Genomic DNA, 20,114 nt, shown 5'->3' on the forward strand with positions numbered 1-20,114 from the left:
ACTAATAATAAATAAACAAACAAACAAACAAACAAACAAACTGCACAGGTTCACTATACACCAGCGGTTCTCAACCTGTGGGTCGCGACCCCTTTGGCGGTCGAAGGACCCTTTCACAGGGGTCGCCTAAGACCATCCTGCATATCAGATATTTACATTACGATTCATAACAGTAGCAACATTACAGTTATGAAGTAGCAACGAAAATAATTTTATGGTTGGGTCACAACATGAGGAACTGTATTTAAAGGGCCAGAAGGTTGAGAACCACTGCACACAGTTATTTTTCAATAAACATATGGTTGGCCCTGTATCCCCAGGTTTTGTATCCAGAGATGCAGAGGGTCAAATGTATGCATAGTTCTATGCCAGTTTATACAAGGGCCTTGAGCTTCTGGCTATTGATATGGGGGCATGTGCTAGAACCAATCCTTCATTGAGGGACAACTACACAGTAGCAAAGTTTTGAGGGAGTCAAAAGTTTTCACTTCATGGGGTTGGCACTCCTAACCCCCATGTTGTTCAAGGGTCAAGTGTATATAGCTTTGCATGTCAGTAACTAGTTATTATTCACTGAATGCCTGCTATGTGCCACATGACTTATGTCTCATTTAATCTTCACTGCATCACTATGAGTAGGCTTCATTATGCTTGATTTACAAATAGAGAAACCTGAGCCTCAGGGTCCAGGGAGGCTAGGGAACTTACAAAAGATCACACACTGGGTGACACAGCTAAACCTCAAAGATGTTTGATTCCAAAATTAGCTCACTTTTCACAGTGTCATATTGCTTTCCATAATTCTTGAAAAAAAACACACAAAACAGTAGGGCATAACAAGGTTCTAGGATGTCTCTAATACAGTTTTCCATCATGTAATGTTTATACTTTACAAATAAAATTACATTAATAGATGTTATGACTTTCACAGACCCAAAAGGTTACTGTTTATTTATTACACGTGATCTTATGTACTTCACTTTTCAGTTATTCATTATCTGTCAGATAGCAATGTTGTTTAGAATAATAATTCTACACATAAAGGATGTGAGACATTTTTCTTACATAGCATCAACTGCAACACTGCTGAGAAAATGTTTGACATAAAAAACCCCACCATATATACATACTATAAGCTCAGGCAGTATGTATAATCAACAAACCAGAATACATATCAACAAAGCAAAGGCTGGTTTTTTGAGAAGATGAAATTGATAAGTCCCTAGCATGACTGAAAAAAATTATTAAGCGATGTCAGAAGTGGAAAAATGAACACCACTACAGACCCTGTAGACATTAAAATGATAATAGTATTCATTCAAGGTGACTATTAACAATGTCCTGTAAAAATACAAAGAAGATAACCCCCCAAAGTATGGCTTACTGCCTTGTAGCACTTTTAATCAGTTTATTCTAGCAACCTTATCTCAGCGTTCTTTTTTTTTTTTAAATATATATTTTATTGATTTTTTACAGAGAGGAAGGGAGAGGGATAGAGAGTTAGAAACATCGATGAGAGAGAAACATCGATCAGCTGCCTCCTGCACATCTCCCACTGGGGATGTGCCCGCAACCCAGGTACATGCCCTTGACTGGAATCAAACCTGGGACCCTTCAGTCTGCAGGCTGACGCTCTATCCACTGAGCCAAACCGGTTAGGCTCTTTTTTCCCCTCTAACATTCATTACTATACTAGCCTGTCTCTCCTATTCTTTGAATCATCTTTACCATCCTGCTACTTTCCTCATTATTTATTTAATATATTTTTATTGATTTCAGATAGGAAGGGAGAGATAGAACATCAATGATGAGAGAGAATCATTGATCAGCTGCCTCCTGTACTGGGGATTGAGACCACAACCAGGCATGTGCCCTTGACCAGAATCGAACCCAGGACCCTTCAGTCCACAAGCCGGCACTCTATTCACTGAGCCAAACCAGCTAGGGCAGTTATTTAAATAAATATTTGGCATATCTCATTTATACAAATAGTATAAACTAAGGTTTCATTAATTTCATTAATTTGGTAAAATCTACAAAAAAGTAAATATAACGATGAATTATTAAAAGCTCCATTCACTGAACGATTGCAAATAAGTCAAGAATACATGCTATCATTCCTTTTATTCAAAACCATTCTGGAGGACTAGCTATCACAAGATAAGAAAAAAAACGAGACATAAGGATTGAAAAGAAAAATGGTCATTATTCACTGAGGATATGACTGTGTGCAAGAAAATCCATAAAAATCCACCAATAAATATGAAAATTAATAAGGAAATTTAGCAAGGCTGCTGAATATGAGGGCCAATACACAAAAATATTTTTTCTCTACATTAATAATAAAGAGAAAATAAACTTTCAAAAGGGTTCCATTTAAAATAGCTTAAAAATCAATTAGCTAGAAGTTTAATGAAAGATGTGCAAGACTGAAAATTATATGACTGAAAATTATATTACTGTGAGAAATTAAAGAAGATCCAAGTAAGTGGAGGCAAGACCATGCTCTTGGAGACTCAATAGTGAAAAGATGTCACTTCTCCCCAAATGGATCTAAAGCAATACTGTCTAATGAAAATATGAGACTCACACATGTAATTTAAAAATTTCTAACAGCCACATTAAAAAAATAAAAAGAAATTGTTAAAATTAATTTTAATAATATGTATTTGTAAAACTAATACTAGTATATCCAAAGTATTATCATTTTAACATGTAATTAATAGATATATATTAATGAATATCTTGCTCTTGGGGGTACTAAATCTTCAGATCAGTGTACAGTTTATGCTTATAGCACATGTGAATTTGGATTAGCCACATTTTTTGCACTCAGTAGTCACGTGTGACTAGTGGTTACATATTGGACAGTGCAGATCCAGAGAGTCAATGTAATCATAATAAAAATCGCAGCAGATATTTTTGTGGACAACAATATGCTGATTCCAAAAGGTGCCTGGCAAGTCCAAGGACCAAGAACAGCAAAGGTAACCTTGAAGAACAAAACTGAAAAACAAACATCACCAATTAATAAGACGTATTATAAAACTACACTGAGATAATGTGGTGTTGGTCTAAGTACACAGAAATATATCAATTAAACAGAATATGAGTCCAGAAACATATCTATTCTCCTGACCATGATAAAGGTGAATACAGGGCCCTGGGAAAAGAATGGTCTTTTTATTAAATGGTGCTGGGTCAATAAGATATCCTCTGGGGGAAAAAATGGATCTTGACTCTTAAAACACTATGATACAAAAATCAATTCTAGACAGACTGTAGATCTAAATGGGAAATAAAAAGGTAAATCTTTTAAAAGAAAACATGGGAAAATGTTTTCATAACATTGAGAATAATAAGCAAAGACTACTTAGGCAGGACATGTCAAACGACTGATAAAGGAAAAATGGATAACCAAGACTAAAAATGATGTGCTTACTTCCTCTTGATGGAAGGTAGGCGGCAATGTTGGTGAAGGCGCAAAAGGAGGTGGAGAGATAACCTTCCTTTCCTCTAGTTGGGCCATTATTTCCTTTCGTCTTCGATGTAGCTCATCTAGACTAGGGTGGGGCTGGGGAGGAGGAGGAAGCCGGCTATAAGGAGGCTCCTGAAAATGCAAAAATTGAAAAGAACTTCAGAACACATTAACTTATTTAGCACATATTTTAAATAAGCTTATTTAACATTTGGAAATACCAACATTTAAAACAAAGCAAAACAAACCCCCCCCTCCCCAAATTCTCAGGATTTCCCAAAGAGCTAAATTTAAGTTTCTCTTTTTGATCAGAGGCCATAATTTCCAAATAGATCTAGAATTGCTAATAAAACCATCTAAAGTTCAGAAACTAAGAAGGGTTATTAGTGAGAGTGGGGTGGGAATTTTTTCCCCTTTAATCTTTTAATTTAAAACAAAAACCTACCCAAATTATGACAAGATGAAAAATAAGGGCATGCTTAATTTTATTTTATTTTTTAAAACAGACGTTCCACCAGCGGTTCTCAACCTGTGGGTCGCGAACAATGAAAATACATCCTGCATATCGGATATTTACATTATGATTCGTAACAGTAGCAAAATTACAGTTATGAAGTAGCAACGAAAATAATTTTATGGTTGGGGGTCACCACAACATGATGAACTGTATTAAAGGGTCGCGGCATTAGGAAGGTTGAGAACCACCTTTAAAATAAGTAAATTAAATCTATGTAATAAGAAAAAGACACAGCATACTCTGATGTACGAAGGTCTGATCTGAGTTGGATGAGGAGCCACTGGATAGTAACCCTCCACCTGTTGGTATCTTTCTCTGGATTCTGGTACATAGGATGGTACTGCTGCAGGTGGAATCTCAATGGGTATAGGACTTTCTCGGAAAATCTCCTCTCTTGGATAAGATTGAGCAGGGTATACTCGACGGCCATCATAGTGTGGTGGGTACATAGGTGGGTACTGTTGTGGCTGTGTGCCATATTGAGAGTTTACAACACGATCTTGGAGGTAGGGTGGGTAATGATCCAAGTAGGGAGGACCGGGCTCAGGAGCAGATGGTGGCGGTCGGACAAAGCGGGACACACACGGTGGCGCAGTGTAGTACACACCTGTATATTACAGAAAAGCAACCAGAGCAACAATGAGCTAAACTAATTTTCTATCTAAGTCTTTGTCCATTAAAATATTTCAACACTAAATAATTAACAACTCATTTCTTTAGATATTTTCCCTCTGCTATGTACTCAGGTTAACTTTATGAAAAATAACATGTAAAAATTGTCCTTAAAAGTGACAATTAAATTGACCTGAAAAAAACTAATTTAGAATCTACAATAATAGATTGGCTCTCTTAATTGTTTGACTGTCTTTCAGATGTGCCTTAACACAATGCAAACATTGGAAAGCAAAAAACTACATTTCCCTGAAGCTCAGGTTGCACAAATCACTCATTTGCATGAGTTCTGAATGTGCCACTGTGTTACCTGGAAGGAGATCTGGTGCAAACCTAGCAGCTTCCCAATTTCCAGACTTTTGCCTCAAGTGATGTAATTCTGGAGCTAGCAGTTAAGGATATAAGTTTCCAATTTTTATTGCTTCTTCACTAAAACAGGTTCTTTCAGCAGCTAGTTCTGGGACTTATTCCTGCAGGCCTAGCTTAAACCTGCTTTTCCAGAACTTTCCATTTATTTTATAAACACCTAACTTTCATGCAGTGAACCTCTTTCTGCTAACTATTGAGCCCTAACTGGTACACTGTATTTAAGGTCACTGCAAAAAAAGTAGTTGGGTTTTTCCGACAATGGATGGTCAAAAGAAAGATACAAACCAATTTTTATCATATTTTCATATATATTAATAATGCTGTACCAATTTAAAGCTATCCTTTCGAAAGCAGAGAAGTCAATTCTGATTCACAATGGAGACAGCCTTGGGAAAAGGCAATGGAAAACACCTTTAATCTATCCCCGTTTAAAAATAACAGCACTAGCCCTGACTGGTTTGGCTCAGGGATAGAGCGTTGGCCGGCGGACTGAAGGGTCCCGGGTTCAATTCCGGTCGGGGGCATGTGCCTTGGTTGTGGGCACATCCCCAGTGGGGGGTGTGCAGGAGGCAGCTGATTGGTGTTTCTCTCTCATTGATGTTTCTAGCTCTCTGTCCCTCTTCCTTCCTCTCTGTAAGGAATCAATAGAATATATTTTTTAAAAAAGATTAAAAAATAAAAATAACAGCACTATTAAAAAATTTAAATTAAAAACACACACAGAGAGAATAAGCTATTAAAAAAATAATAGCACTATACTATTTACAAATAGGAGGTTTATGGCAACCCTGAGAGGAGCAAGTCTATCGGTGCCATTTTTCCAACAGGCCCAGATGACAGGGGCGGCATTTTATCAATAAAGTATTTTTAAATTAAGGTATGCATATTTTTAGACATAATGCTATTGCACACATTAATAGACTATAGTATAGTGTAAACATAACTATTATATTTACTGGGAAACATAAACGTTCGTGGGATCGAGTCTGAAACCTGAAATTAAACCGGTGACTTCCTGGTTCATGGGTTAACGCTCAACCACTGGGCTACACCAGCCGGGCACAGTTTTCTATTTCTTAATTTTTTGTATTTTTACTGATTTCAGAAAGGAAGGGAGAGGGAGAGTGAGATAGAAACATCAACGAAGAGAGAGAATCATTGATGGCTGCCTCCTGCACGCCCCCTAACAGGGACCCAGCCTGCAACCCAGGCATGTGCCCTTGACCGGAATCGAAACTGGGACCCTTCAGTCCACAGGCCAGCGCTCTATCCACTGAGCCAAACCAGCTAGTGCATGTATGCTGTCTTTTTCATATACACTACAGGACTCAGAAAAATAGATAACTGAAAGGAAGGAAAATATACTGTATTTAATTTATACACACTGTAATAATAAATTCTTTTTTCATGTTTGAAGAAAATTTTGGTCAGGATAATATATACTGTCTTAGCAAATTTCCATTGTTTACTTAGGTGACTAGTTATTTCCATAAATATAGGGGTGGGCAAAAGTAGGTATACAGTTGTGAGTATACAAAACACTTTATTCTTATATTATTATTAATCATTGTATTATTTATTTGTATAACAACTATAAACCTACTTTTTCCAACCCCTATATATAAACATATTTAACATACAACTGCTTTTAGTAGTTAAGGCAATTTTCTTTTATAGCTTTGTTACTTCACTTATTTTATACTACTTAACTGATCATAAAATCTGTTTTTCGCAAAGTATTAAGAAATACACTTATCTTAAGGAGGCTACTGCAAATATAATCATTCTTACCTGGAATCGTTCCCACAAATCCTAAGAAAAGTGAGCGCAATAAAGGAAAGATCATTACCCTGCTGATAAGGTGCTGGTTCAAATGGTGGCGCGGCTCCTCGAGGATCCTGATAATACACGTCTGCCTGCTGGGCGGGATATAACTGCGAACCCCGCGGTACCATCTGCATTGGTTTAGTGACAGGCATGGGAGGCAGGTCTGATGGCCCCCTTGGAGGTACAGGATGTGGAATACTCTTGGGGACAGATTCTAGCCTATGGGAATAAAATTCTGCAAGTCAAGTTTAAGGTCTCGAAATGTACATAAATTATTAAATGTAAAAAAAATTGCCACAATTTGGGAAACTATTTTCTTCTGATAGTTATACTTTCTATAAAATGTATAAAATGTGATCTTATTTCACCTATGCTTTCTTAAAAATCAAGTAACATAAAAAAAATAAAAAACATAATAGAAATAAAAACAACAACAAAATGGCCAAAAATTTAGTCTAAAAAATTGATTATTCTTCCTTTCCTCTACTTTGTATTTATAAAGAAGAAATTTTAAAATAAGAGTTAGGAAAATGACATACAGGTCAGGAGGGGATCCAGGGGCACTGTTGCTCAGATGATCCATCTTTCCTGGTTTCAGAGTAGAATCGTAGCTGGGGTCTGTTCCTCGTGGAATCAGCTGAGTTACTGTGTTCCCTGCTGACACAATCCCATTGGGCAGAGAAGGGGGTTTTCTGCTCGGCAGATCGACCGCACCTTCGTCAGGAAGGATAGCTGCTGAAGGCAGGCCCACCTCATTAAGCTGACCCATAGAGGCACTCAGGGGTCTTCTGGGACCCAGGCGTTTGTTCATTTTACGAAATCTATGTAAAGAGCAAAGGCACACACCAAATCCAAAATTACAAAAGCAAAACCAAGAACACAAATGCATTTAAGAAACAGATACAAAAGTTAAAAGATTCCAAGCACATTGTTTTCTAGAAATTCTCTTCAAACATTGGCTTTAGCTATAAATTTGAGAATGTGCATGTGTGGATATATCCAAGCTCATTTTATGAGGCCAATATTATCCTAATTCCAAAACCAGATAAAGACAATACAAAGAAATAAAATTATAGGCCTATATAAAATTTCAAGCAAGACACACTGATTAAATATAAAATTCCTCATAATATTTGTAACATTACAAATCATGCTAATTAAGCCCAGCTAGTGTGAGTCAGTGGTTGAGTGTCAGCCTATGAACTAGGAGGTCATGGTTCGATTCCCAGTCAGGGCACATGCCCAGGTTTCGGGCTCGATCCCCAGTAGGGGGGTGTGCAGGAGGCAGCCAATCAATGATTCTCTCTCATCATTGATGTTTCTATCTTTCTCTCCCTCTCCCTTCCTCTCTGAAATCAATAAAAATAATTTTAAGAAAATTATGCTAATTAATATTTGTATTAATATAACTATGTTATTTTCATTGAAATTCCTACTTCTAAAACTTTTGGAGGAGAAGGTAGAAAAAGCCTTAAAGGATAGTGTTCTGAAAAATTTTATCTTAGGTGCTCCTCAAATGCCTTGGGATACAGTGAACCTATATTATAAATGAAGAATCAAACAAAAGGCCAGTGTGCACTGAGAAAAATTTACTATTTATTCCATTAAAATATTTAAATAATCAAGAATTGTAATTTGTATCAGATCTGATGCTGATTATAAGTGTGCCTATGTAGAACTGAAATTATTTCAAAATGGGGTTAATGGAAATCATGTAGAATAATGCCTAAATTTAAAACAGACGTTGTAATATAAAAGGCTTGTAGATTCTAAATCTAACCACAGGATAAAAATTAAGTCATCAAACTCCAGTATCCTTGTTCATCAACAATGAAAGCAAATCTATTCACAACTATCTAGTGCATTTTAAAAAATTGCAAACACAAGCCCCCAACACAGTAATGCTATTTTTTCAAATGTTTCCCATATCTGACAAATTTCTGGGGGGAAAAAAATCTACCCATCAGGGGTAACCACTGATAACAGTTTGGTATATAATCATAAAGATTTTCCCTCCATATCCTGTCTTAATATTCATATGTACATAAGATTACTGTTTACAGAAATAGGGTCATTTAATATGACTTAGTAATTTTTTTCTCCACTTCACAATCCTGGCTATTCCTTTAAGTCAGTACATTTTAAGTTATCCCTAACTTTTTTTGCTGTTAAAACAATGTAGTAATGAATAATTATATACATGTATTTGCACCCTTGTGTGAGTGACTGGAAGCAGACTTGCTAAGTCTCGTGTATGCACATTAGAAACTGTTTTAATGCTCCAAAACTATTATCACACCTACTGATAATGTCTTTTTTTCAGTATGTCATCAAACACTGGGTAGTATCAGTCTTTGTTAACTGATAGTTCAAAAATTCCAAGTTTTGTTTATATTTGCATTCTTTAGCAATTAGTGAAGTTGAACAGAGTTTTACATGTTTATTGGCAATGAGTATTCTTCCACTTTGCTCATTTATCTTCATATTCAATCTTTCCACTGATTCTTCGTTCTTACAGATTTATAGGAGCTCATTCTAGATTAGGGATTATCAGCCCTTGTATATCATTTCCCCACTAATCTTTTTTCTTTCAATTGTGGTGTTTAGGACATATCTTAGTTTTTAATTTTTATATTCTCAAATTTATAAATCTTCTTCTTTATGGATGCTGGGTTGTCATGCTTCAAAAATCCTTTCCTACTATAAAATTATGTAACAACAACAAAAATCTCTAAATACTCTATGGTTTCCTTCTTAAATATTTAAATCTCGGATACATTTATAATTCATTTTGGTATAAAGGTAAGAACCAGCTGTAATTATTTTTCCAAATGGATAGCAGTTATTTCATCATCTTTTTTATTACTGATATAAAATGCCTCCTTTGGCACGTATGCCCATGTATCTGGAACTCCTTCTAGATTTTCTATTATAGTTCATTGATCTATCTATTTCTATGCTTACACCATAGCATTTATATTCATTTTAGCTCATAATACTGGCCAATAGTTACTAGTTTAGTTGCTTTTTTCAGAATTTTCATGGCTATTTGCATATTACTGTTTAAAATACAACAAAACCTTTATAATGCCCAATCTTACCTAAAAATATAGTATTCTTCATTTATCATTTCTTCCTTTATGTTCCTAGCTAGTCTACTAATTCAATTAATATAGATACTGAATATTTCTTATTACTTTATTACTTGGTATTTGTCTTTTTGTTGTTAATGCAAAAGGAATCATTAATTTCACTTTATTTATTTATATGACAGCAAGTCATTTAAAAACTTTTCTGATTTGCCACCTTACTAAACTCATTTCTTTAGCTTCCAGTAGTTTTCTTGAATTGCTCCATGTAATCATTTTAAGTCTATTTTACTCTTACATACATTTGTTACTACTTCCAGGACATTAAATAACAGTTTTGCTAGTAGAAAATTTTGCTTTACTCTTAATTTAAATGAGACTGCATCTAATTAGTTATAATTAATTATACTAATTAAGTATGATACTATCATGCTGGCTTTTATATATGTTATTATTGTACTGATAAGGAATTTCGATCTATTATGGACACAGGGTTTTATTCAAATGCCTTTTGGAATCTTTGGATATGACCACAAGGTATTTCTTCTCTAACCTTAGTAACTAATATTGTGCTACCTTTGTAGTTAGCCATGGCATCTATTTTAATGTATTATTGAATTCTAATTTTAATATTTGAGATTTAAGAAATATTAATATACAAGATAAATTTGTAGTTTAATTGTGCTGTGTTTATCAAAGTTAGTATTATTGGTTTTATAAAAAAGATTAAAAGGTTTTTCTTTCTATTATGTGCTGGAAAATTTAACATCATTGGAATTATCTGGTCCTTGAAATTTAAATTAAACCTGTGAAATTGAACCTGGAAATAAAATAACTCCTTTAATAGAGCAAAGGGCCAATTTTTCCATTGGTAATGCACTATTCAATTAGTTAAAGTCAGTTAAAACTGATGAAAATTCTTAGAACTTTCATTTTTTTTGATAGTTACAATGACTCACTTCTAGGTTTGGCTAACCATAAATAGTTTCCTATTTTTAGGCACAATATAATGAAAGCTGAAAAAACTGATTCAGTTTTCTTTTTTAAAATTCTGCATTACTTTCTAAACATTTCCTGTTTACTAAAGAGAATGCACCTACTCTCCTTGTATTTCTCAATGGCAGAAAGTTATTCTACTTAATAATTCAACCTTATCTACTAGAAGGCTGAGTTTAATGCCTTTCTCACTTACTTTTCCAGTTCCTCCTGGGAGTGTGCAAATGTACAGCTGGCCCCACGAGGGCATCCTCCTCTCTGCTTCATATCTCGACACATGTACGTTTTATATTTGCTATGCTGTGGAGGCTAAGACCAAAATTGAAACATTAGACACTGGAAACAAATGGAAATTTTCACTGCCATTTTAGGATCTTGGTAATCTAGATAAACAATTCAGATTGATGCACACACTTAGCTAGACTACTGAGAGCAAAAGTGCTGGGAAGTCATTCTGTCTGAAGTCTCAGTGTCCCCTCAAAAATAAATTAATTAAAAAGAATGCATCCAAATTTTCTAATATGTTCTCAAACATGCACCATCTCATAAATTCTTGATTAAGCCTCAAGGGGGCTCTATGATCTTCTTTCTAGGTTTTGTAATGAAAGTCCTAAACCATTGGAGTTTAGGACTTTCAAATGTTTAAACTGTGTTCTAATATTTCTTTTGAACAATGTGTAGGATAGTATACTTAAAATTATGTTTCTTTATAACATACCACAAAATCTACAATAGGCCCTATAACTGAAAAATATTCTGTAACCAATTCTTGACATATAGACTATTCAGTGATGGCGAACCTTTTGAGCTCGGCGTGTCAGCATTTTGAAAAACCCTAACTTAACTCTGGTGCCGTGTCACATATAGAAATTTTTTGATATTTGCAACCATAGTAAAACAAAGATTTATATTTTTGATATTTATTTTATATGTTTGAATGCCATTTAACAAAGAAAAATCAACCAAAAAAATGAGTTCGCGTGTCACCTCTGACACGCGTGTCATAGGTTCGCCATCACTGGATTATATCGAAGACTTAACATATCTCCAAAGGTAAAAAGGAAACATTATTTACAACTCAGTGATAAGGCAGGACAACGAAATTGGGAGTTAATATCAAACACATTACTAAGTGAAATGATATTTAATGTAGTTTATCACCTACTGGCAGAATTTCAAGGTTATTCTTACTATTTTTGTGACATTCTTCATGTCTAATGGAATAGGGAGTTAAAAATAGGTTTTAATTTCTTTTATTGCTGAATCAAAACAAAGTTCTGATCTGTTCTTAAATTGATTAGGATAAGTATATCCATCTTATTCTACTTGGGACAGTTTTAATATTTCTTATCTCCCAAAGAAGATAAGAATAGTAAATCATTATTGTTAATATTTACCTGAGCCAGATGAATTAAAAACAAAGTTTTAATTTCTCAAGTTTACTACTGAAAAATAAAAGATCTAGCGAACCTAACATAAAACTTAAGAACAAAATAAAATTTTGGGGAATAAAATGAAAAACTCTAGCCACATGATCTATTATATTTTAGTGCCATAAATTTCATTTTAAAATATTTGAGGAAAATTTGGCCCAATGGCATAGCAGATATTATGAATGAAAAATGTTAAAATACTAATATAGAAAAAGCATGTACAAATGTGTGAACAGTACTGGAGAGATGTAGTATTAGCACTAAAAAGTGATACCTGTGGTCCGACAGAGATGTAATAGTTACCAAAGAGAATAATTTAATTTAAATTGAATAAACTTTAGCACAGAATCAAATGCTGCTATATCCAATGTGAACAGTGAGTCCAGTACATTATTTCATTCAATGTTGTCACATAAAATTACTAGGCTAATCCAGGAAACTGGCTGCTAACCACGCTAGCTTACTGTATCGTTTCTATAGTCAGAGCTTTAAAATGCTCATGTTACCTCGCTGGCTGTGTCTCTTACCTGCTGTTGATCCGCTCCTTTCTTGCTGTGGTTCTGGATGTAATCAACCAGCCCATGTACCACTGTACGCACAGCAACCAGTCCATTTTCTAGCTGTTCCCAAGTAGGAGGAGGAGCATCTACACAACAAATAAAAAATAATTTTTTTAAACAATGTTATCCCATGTTTTGCTCAATATTAAATTAATAAAGGAGATGTGTCAGCTCTTCAGTGAAATCAACTTAAGCTTCAGGCAATAATAGCTTGTTCTCCTAAACATCATTTTAAAGAAACAGATATATCCTTCTAAATCTGGGGCTATAAACTAAAATAGCTATAAGGATAAGGAAAGTAATATAAGGGAATTAAGTAGGCCAGACAATAAATGGCAACTGTCAATAGATGCTTAATTTTGGAAATGACAACAGATAAAGACAGGAACTGTGTTGAAATGTAGAGTATGTTTCACATCTAAGGCCATGGTTACTATTAAACCTTAGCTGATGGTTGTTATGTGAAAATGCAAGGCTGGCCCTGCCAGATACACCACACAGTTTCCCAGGGAAAGGTGAAATTTGAGATTTTTTATGTAAAGTTACCCAGTTTTTATGTGTTGGTATCTAAAAAATTTAGAATATTTTCAGGCCAACACTGTGTGTACCAAACAAAGCTTAACTGTGGATTGCCTGCAGGCAACTAATTTGTAATGACTATTTTGAAATTTTGTATAAATGAAGTATTGGTAAACAGAATATTTTTAAAGTTTCACAGAAGAGCTAATATATAAAGCAACTCTACTATACATCCTCTTCATTTAGTAAGTTATTTGTCCAGGGCCAGCATTGAGATTTTATAAAGGAAAAATTAACCACAGGGTTTAATATGAAATATTCTTTAAAAGAAATACAAAATGAGAACACAGATGCAGATATAACTTCTGTTGGGAGACATTCTGAAAGATTTAGGTGATGGCATCTAAACTAGGCTTTGAAGGGCACAGGGAATTTTAACAACAAAAGGATGAAGATACAGAGAAGGTAAAGAGAATAGTCACACAAAGAAGTATTTTTTTTTTTTAACTTCTAATTCCCGAGAGTGTTCTCATTGCTGGGGAAGCAGTAGCAACCAAAACAAAAATCCCTGTTGTACTCAAGGAGAGGAGCCAGACAACAGATGAGATGAATAACCAAAATACAAAGTATTTTGATAATAATGAGTTGAATAAGTAGAGTAAAGGAGGGGAGTGAGACCGGTACAGGTATGTGTAAAGTTTCAGACAGGGTAGCCTGAGAAGGCGTCCTTGAGAAGGTTACATTTAACCAAAGACATGAAAGAAAGGTTGATATACTAGGAGAAAAATATTCTAGGAAGAAGAAAGAGGCAGTCCAAAGCCACTGTGAGAGTACACCTGGCCTGTATGTGGAGCTGAAACCAGAGAGAAGTTGGATGGAAAAGAGGAGAGAGGAAGAAAAAGGTAAAGGAAGACCAGATCTTGGGAGGTCTGGTAAGTCATGGAAAAGATTTTGGCTTTTATTGACTGAGGAAGGCCCTGAAGAATTTTGAGCAGAGGGGTAACAGAATCACTCTGGCGCCTATGCTCAAACCAGACAGACAATAGGAGGCTATTCTATAGTCCATGAAGAGAGATAAGGGTGGTAGAAGTGAAAGTGATAAGTAGGTGGATTCTGAATGGATTTTACAGGATATGCTGATGGAGCAGATGTACCTTATGAAAGAAAGATAAGTTGAAGATGATATCACCAAGGTCTTTAGACTGAGGAAATGGAAGACCAGAATTGCCACTAACTGGAATGGGGGTGGGGTGGAGGCTTGGAACTCACTTTTCAACTGATTAAGTTCGAAATTCCTATCTGATAGTCAGAGAGGTTGGAATGTTGGATGTTGAGCAGACAGGTGAATATACAAAAGAATTCTGGAAGAAGGTGTGGGCTGGAGATATTATGTTTCATAGATCCTAAAATACCATCAATTATAACATACACAAACCAGTATTTTATGTGACCCCATAATTTAAAAAAGACTGCTAATTAAGTTATCACATGTCACTGCTTGTTCAAATGCATCCCAATTCAGAAATGCTAAGATCTGTAAAAAAACAACTGTAGGCTTCAGAACTGGTGAAATATAGTAAATTCATGAGTTACACACACATATATATATATACAATATTTAAAGCCATGAGACTTTAAATAATATTTCAAGCACATTCTAGGGAATAGGTATAAATAGAAAACAGAAGAGACACAAGGATTAAACTCTAGAAGCACTCTAAAAATTAGAGGCTGGGGGGGGGAGGGGGGGGGGTTGGGGGGGGGGGGGGGGGGGGGGGGGGGGGGGTGGTTAGAAGCTATGGAGAGGAGGAGAAACCAGCAACGGAGGCTGAGAAGGAGGATCCTATAAAGAAAGAAGGAAACTAGGAGAGTGGTGGCCTGAATTCAAGTGAAAAAAGTGTTGCAAAAAGTGAAGTAAACAACGTTAAATGCTGCTAATAGTTCAAATACAATGAGTATCAAGAGCTGATGTTTGGAGTCAGCTACGTGGAAGTCACTTGTAACCTTGACAAAAGCACACTGAATTAAGTGGTAGAGATAAATGCCTGGCTACAGTGAGCTCAAGGGAGTGCTATAAAAAGGAGAGAAATAGAGTGGTAGGTGGATAGCAAATGGTGTCAAAAGTGTGTTACAATGAGAGGAATAATAGTATATTTGTATGCTGATAGAAATACTCCAGGAGAGAAGAAAAACTGATGATAAGAAACAAGTCTGTCTGGAAGGACAGCCTTGACAAGATGATATTAGTACAGGAGGAGAGAGGGTGGCCTTAGGTGCAAGTACAGTTTATCCACTCTCACATAAGGAGCACAGAGTCTACCCGCACAGATGCAGGTAGACAGGCTGGGGGTTGATGGAGTGGTGAGCTTGTGAAAGTGCTCTTTTCATTGCTCAGAATGATCAGTGTGTGTAGTGGATCTCTGTGTTCGAGGAATAGATCCGATCTGGTTTGATTAAGCAGTTTTGGTAGTAAATCTACAAAGGTAGATTGATAAAAATTAGAGGGCTGTGAATGCCACAGTCAGGATTTTGAAACCTTATTCAATAGGCTATCACTGAAAGTTTATGAACGTAGAAATGAGAGATGTGATTTATTTTGTAGTAGTAAGTGGAATGGAAGGCATTCAATCTCAGGAAAAGGATTGAGGCCTCACTAAGACATATTAATATTAATGGGCATAAGATAAAGGGATATTGTGAAAGAAGAACAGTTAGATCCTCTTGTTTAGAATGGTATGTAGAGCAAGTGAAAGGAAAAGATATGAAGTAACACAAAAGACTCAAGTTTTAAGCTCACATACCTCAAGAATGAAGTCATTTACTGAGAATGGGAACACAGGAGGAAGAGTGGGTAATGAGTGGAGACGAAATGAGGAGATGATGGTGAATCTCAGAAAGTGGGTCTGGAGTAATGAAGAGAAAACAGTGATAGAGATATTTGGGAGTCTATTATCTATAAAGAGATAATACCTGATGCTGGGAATGAATGACCACCATCAACAGAGTGCAGAGAAAACAAAATTCCAAGAATACAACCAGCCAACTCCTTGATGGGCAGGAGAGGAAAGAATGGTAAAAATAAGAGAGAACTAGCATTTAGACAGGTCAGAAGAAAACCAAAAGACTACAGATATAAGCTATTATAAGAGTTTCTATATCAAGGAAGTAGTCAACATTATCAAATGCTGAAGACAAATCAAGTAATTTAAGGACTAAGAAGAAGCCTTTGGAATAAGAAACTGGGAGGTTACTAGGGAACGTTAAGAGGGTTTTATATCAGTAGTGGGAATAAACACAAGGACAACAATAGAATACAAGCTAAAATATCTCAGATGAAGTATTAGGTGAAAAATTAGGGTGATTTTCAGGTCAAGAAAGAACAGGAAAAGTGGTGAAAATAAGAGAGATATTTGATGGAATGAGATACAGAGAAGGAAAACATGGGACCAAAAAAACACAACTAATGACATATGATTTAGAAAAAATGAGAAAACTTTAGTCAAAAAAGATGAGAATGGTAAAATACAGCACAACTTGACAATGAGAGAAAAAAGAAACAAAGGATTCCAGAGAGAATCTTTGGCTGGTGAAATGAACAGCATAGTAAAAAGTATTAAATAAAAATTAGTTGAAATAATATAAAGAGACAGACAAGAATGGGGGCAGAACTTAAATACTGTAGAAAAAATCTGGAATAGCCCATTCTGGGAATGGTAACAAAAAATAATTAAAAGAACCATTGAGCAGCACTGAGGCACACATAGGACAGTCCATTAACATCCCTTGGGTTTACCTGGACTAGGGTCAATGTTTGCTAATAGCTCCAAATGGGGTCTTAGTCGGTTCAAATTTGCTGGATCTCCGGTCCGCTGGAGAGCAATTGTTAGTTCCTGGACACTTTGTGCAAAAGAGGCTGGAGTCTGCAACTTAAAAAAAGAAAAATATTAACTCTCCAAAGGCCAGAGTTAATATAATCCTTTGAGGGGGAAAAAGATTATTTACAATATCACAAACATTTTTGCAATTTATTAAATTTAATTTTATCCTTCCCCACATCCCGAGCTTTGGCCAGAAATGTATTGTGCCCTTGCTTCCCTCTGCTATCACATTCCTTACATGTGAGACCTCTCTCAATTCTCAGTTTGGAAGTACTCTTTTATGTTCTTACAGTTTGACTGGCCCTTGGGGTCCTTCCAAATAATTGAAATCTGGAAAGATAGTCTAGAAATAATGCTATACAAAGGACAGAACGATGAAACTGAACTCAAACTCAGTTTGAGTTCAAGTTCTGGAGGTAGGGTTATGTGTTCGCAACGAGCAGAAACCGAAGTAACCGCTTGAGCTAAAGCTGACCCTCAAGTTCTGTTATAGACCAAAGATCATGACACAGGCTATCATCTTTACAGACTCTCTCTAAAAATCAATGGGGGAAAAATATCCTCAGGTGAGGATTAACAATAACAAAAACTATCATTACGAAAGTTTCAATATGTTATAATCAGTTAGTCGCATAATTTCAGACCTAAAAGTTGCAGGCAAAGTTTGGCTAAAGGTATCTAGGGGCCCTAGCCAGTTTGGTTCAGTGGATATAGCATTGGCCTGCGAACTGAAGATTTGCGGGTTTGATTCTGGTCAAGGGCATATACCTTGGCTGCAGGCTTGATCCCTAGCCCTAGTCGGGGCACATGCAGGAGGCAACCAATCAATGTGTCTCTCTCACATCGAAGTTTCTCTCTTCCTCTCTCTCCCCCTCCTCCCTCCCTCCCACGCTCTCTAAAAATCAATAGGAAAATATCCTCATGTGAGGATAAACAACAAAAAAAGGTATCTAGGGAAGACTTATAGGACAGAACAAGTAATATATATCGTATTGAAAATTTTGCACCAAGTAGTTATAAAACACATTTCCCAATTCTCCTTTAACATCAATCTTCTACTCATTCAAAGAATTCTATTTTGGGGAGTAGGAGAGAGAAAGAGAGAGAGAGAGAGAGAGAGAGAGAGAGAGAAGCAGAGTAGCCCAGAAAGAGGCTTAGTGATTAAGAACATGGATTCTAGAGTCAGAATACCCCAGTTCAAATCCAGATCTGTCACTAGAGAAATGTATTTAACCTCTTTGTCTCTGTATAAAAGGGATGATAGATGGCTGTTGAGAAGACTAAATGAACTGTTTAAACCACCAGGCACATAGTAAGCTCTCAGTAAGTGTTAAATATTTGGGCAACATCTTGACCTTATTTCTCTCAGTTAATGGTTGGGTAACTTTAAGTATATCATCTCTATGGTTTTAAGTATATAAGGTAAAATAGTAAAAATTAAATTAAATACTATTATTGAACATAGTATATTTATTTACAAGGTGTTTTTATAGCACTTCCATATATTTCATATTGAATTACAACACATTTATGGTATGCTCTAGGTTGTTGTTTTTTTAGTGTGCTCCAGTTTTAAGAGAATTAAAATTAGCTCTTAGCCCTAACCGGTTTGGCTCAGTGGACAGAGCGTCCACCTGCGGACTGAAGGGTCCCGGGTTCGATTCCGGTCAAGGGCATGTACCTTGGTTGCGGGCACATCCCCAGTGGGGGGTGTGCAGGAGGCAGCTGATCGATGTTTCTTTCTCATTAATGTTCCTAACTGTCTATCCCTCTCCCTTCCTCTCTGTAAAAAATCAATAAAATAAAATTAGCTCTTAGAGTCAGAAATAAATAATGAGCCCGATCTAAAATTCATGTGAACTCTAGTGATCTTTTTTTCATCATAACAAACAACATTAAGTAAAAATAAGTTTACTGAAAATTTGATCAAACTTAGAATGGTTGGTAAGTTATTATGTGAAATTTTTCTGCTGAGTATAATATGAAGCCTCAGTGTGTACATCTTCCAGACTTAAATGGCTGCTACAGGCAGACAATAAAGGCACTTAGGACATGGGTTTAACTAACACAGTGAACAAAACTCAGAGAACAATAAAAGTAGGGAGAGAGGCAACGATATAAAAGAAACGCCAGCCTCTCAAAGAATGAGCGAATGTGTGCTGGAAAAAGCATTAAAACACTAATTAAATATTATATGAAAAATGTCAATTATACCTCAATTTAAAAAAATCTTTATATTAGCAAACTGGTATTTTGATGTGACTAGTTACGACATGACACCGGACTATAGAGAATATAACTTAAATGAGTGTGGCGTATAGTACTCACTTTAATACACACTTGTTAAATAAATGAATCACCCAAATTCCAGGCTTACTACAAGAATTCAGGAACAACAAAAGGGTCTACCTTGTCAATAATGGACTGCATATGAGATTTGTGAGACTGGTCTCCATAAAGCAAAGAGGACCACTGGTCTGGTGCGATTCGTAAGCCTGCTTCCATAGCAATCTGAACTATCTGGGAGTCATGCTCTCGCCGCAGAGCTTCATAGGTCCTGAATTCTTCTTTCAGTTGCATCAAAGAGGAATCTTCATCACGTTTGGTGACCTAACAAGACACACATAATCTCACTGTGAGTCAGGTAAGGAACAAAATGGGCTTATTCTTTGTAAGAGCATCTATAGATAACAGATAATTTTCTTAAAAAAAAAAAAAGTTCTTAATGATTTCAGAGAGAGGAAGGGAGGAGAAATAGAAACATCGATGAAAGAGA

The 20,114-nt window shown here is 35.8% G+C and overlaps 1 protein-coding gene across 3 annotated transcripts in view; it reads right to left on the reverse strand.

Annotated features, from left to right (window-relative positions):
- The window catches only part of RC3H1 (ring finger and CCCH-type domains 1), a 53,967-nt gene that overhangs the window by 14,650 nt on the left and 19,203 nt on the right, over positions 1-20,114 (reverse strand). For all 3 annotated transcript variants that reach the window (XM_014540904.1, XM_005867678.2, XM_005867677.2), the window contains exons 6-13: positions 19,748-19,948; positions 17,254-17,386; positions 12,909-13,027; positions 11,145-11,257; positions 7,403-7,684; positions 6,886-7,082; positions 4,235-4,602; positions 3,443-3,610 (exon numbers count right to left, since the gene is read on the reverse strand). In XM_014540904.1, coding sequence (XP_014396390.1) covers positions 3,443-3,610; positions 4,235-4,602; positions 6,886-7,082; positions 7,403-7,684; positions 11,145-11,257; positions 12,909-13,027; positions 17,254-17,386; positions 19,748-19,948 — 1,581 coding nt within the window. The remainder of the gene's footprint in view (positions 1-3,442; positions 3,611-4,234; positions 4,603-6,885; positions 7,083-7,402; positions 7,685-11,144; positions 11,258-12,908; positions 13,028-17,253; positions 17,387-19,747; positions 19,949-20,114) is intronic.

Source organism: Myotis brandtii, unplaced genomic scaffold (genome assembly GCF_000412655.1).
Source record: "Myotis brandtii unplaced genomic scaffold, ASM41265v1 scaffold250, whole genome shotgun sequence".
NCBI lineage: Eukaryota > Metazoa > Chordata > Mammalia > Chiroptera > Vespertilionidae > Myotis > Myotis brandtii.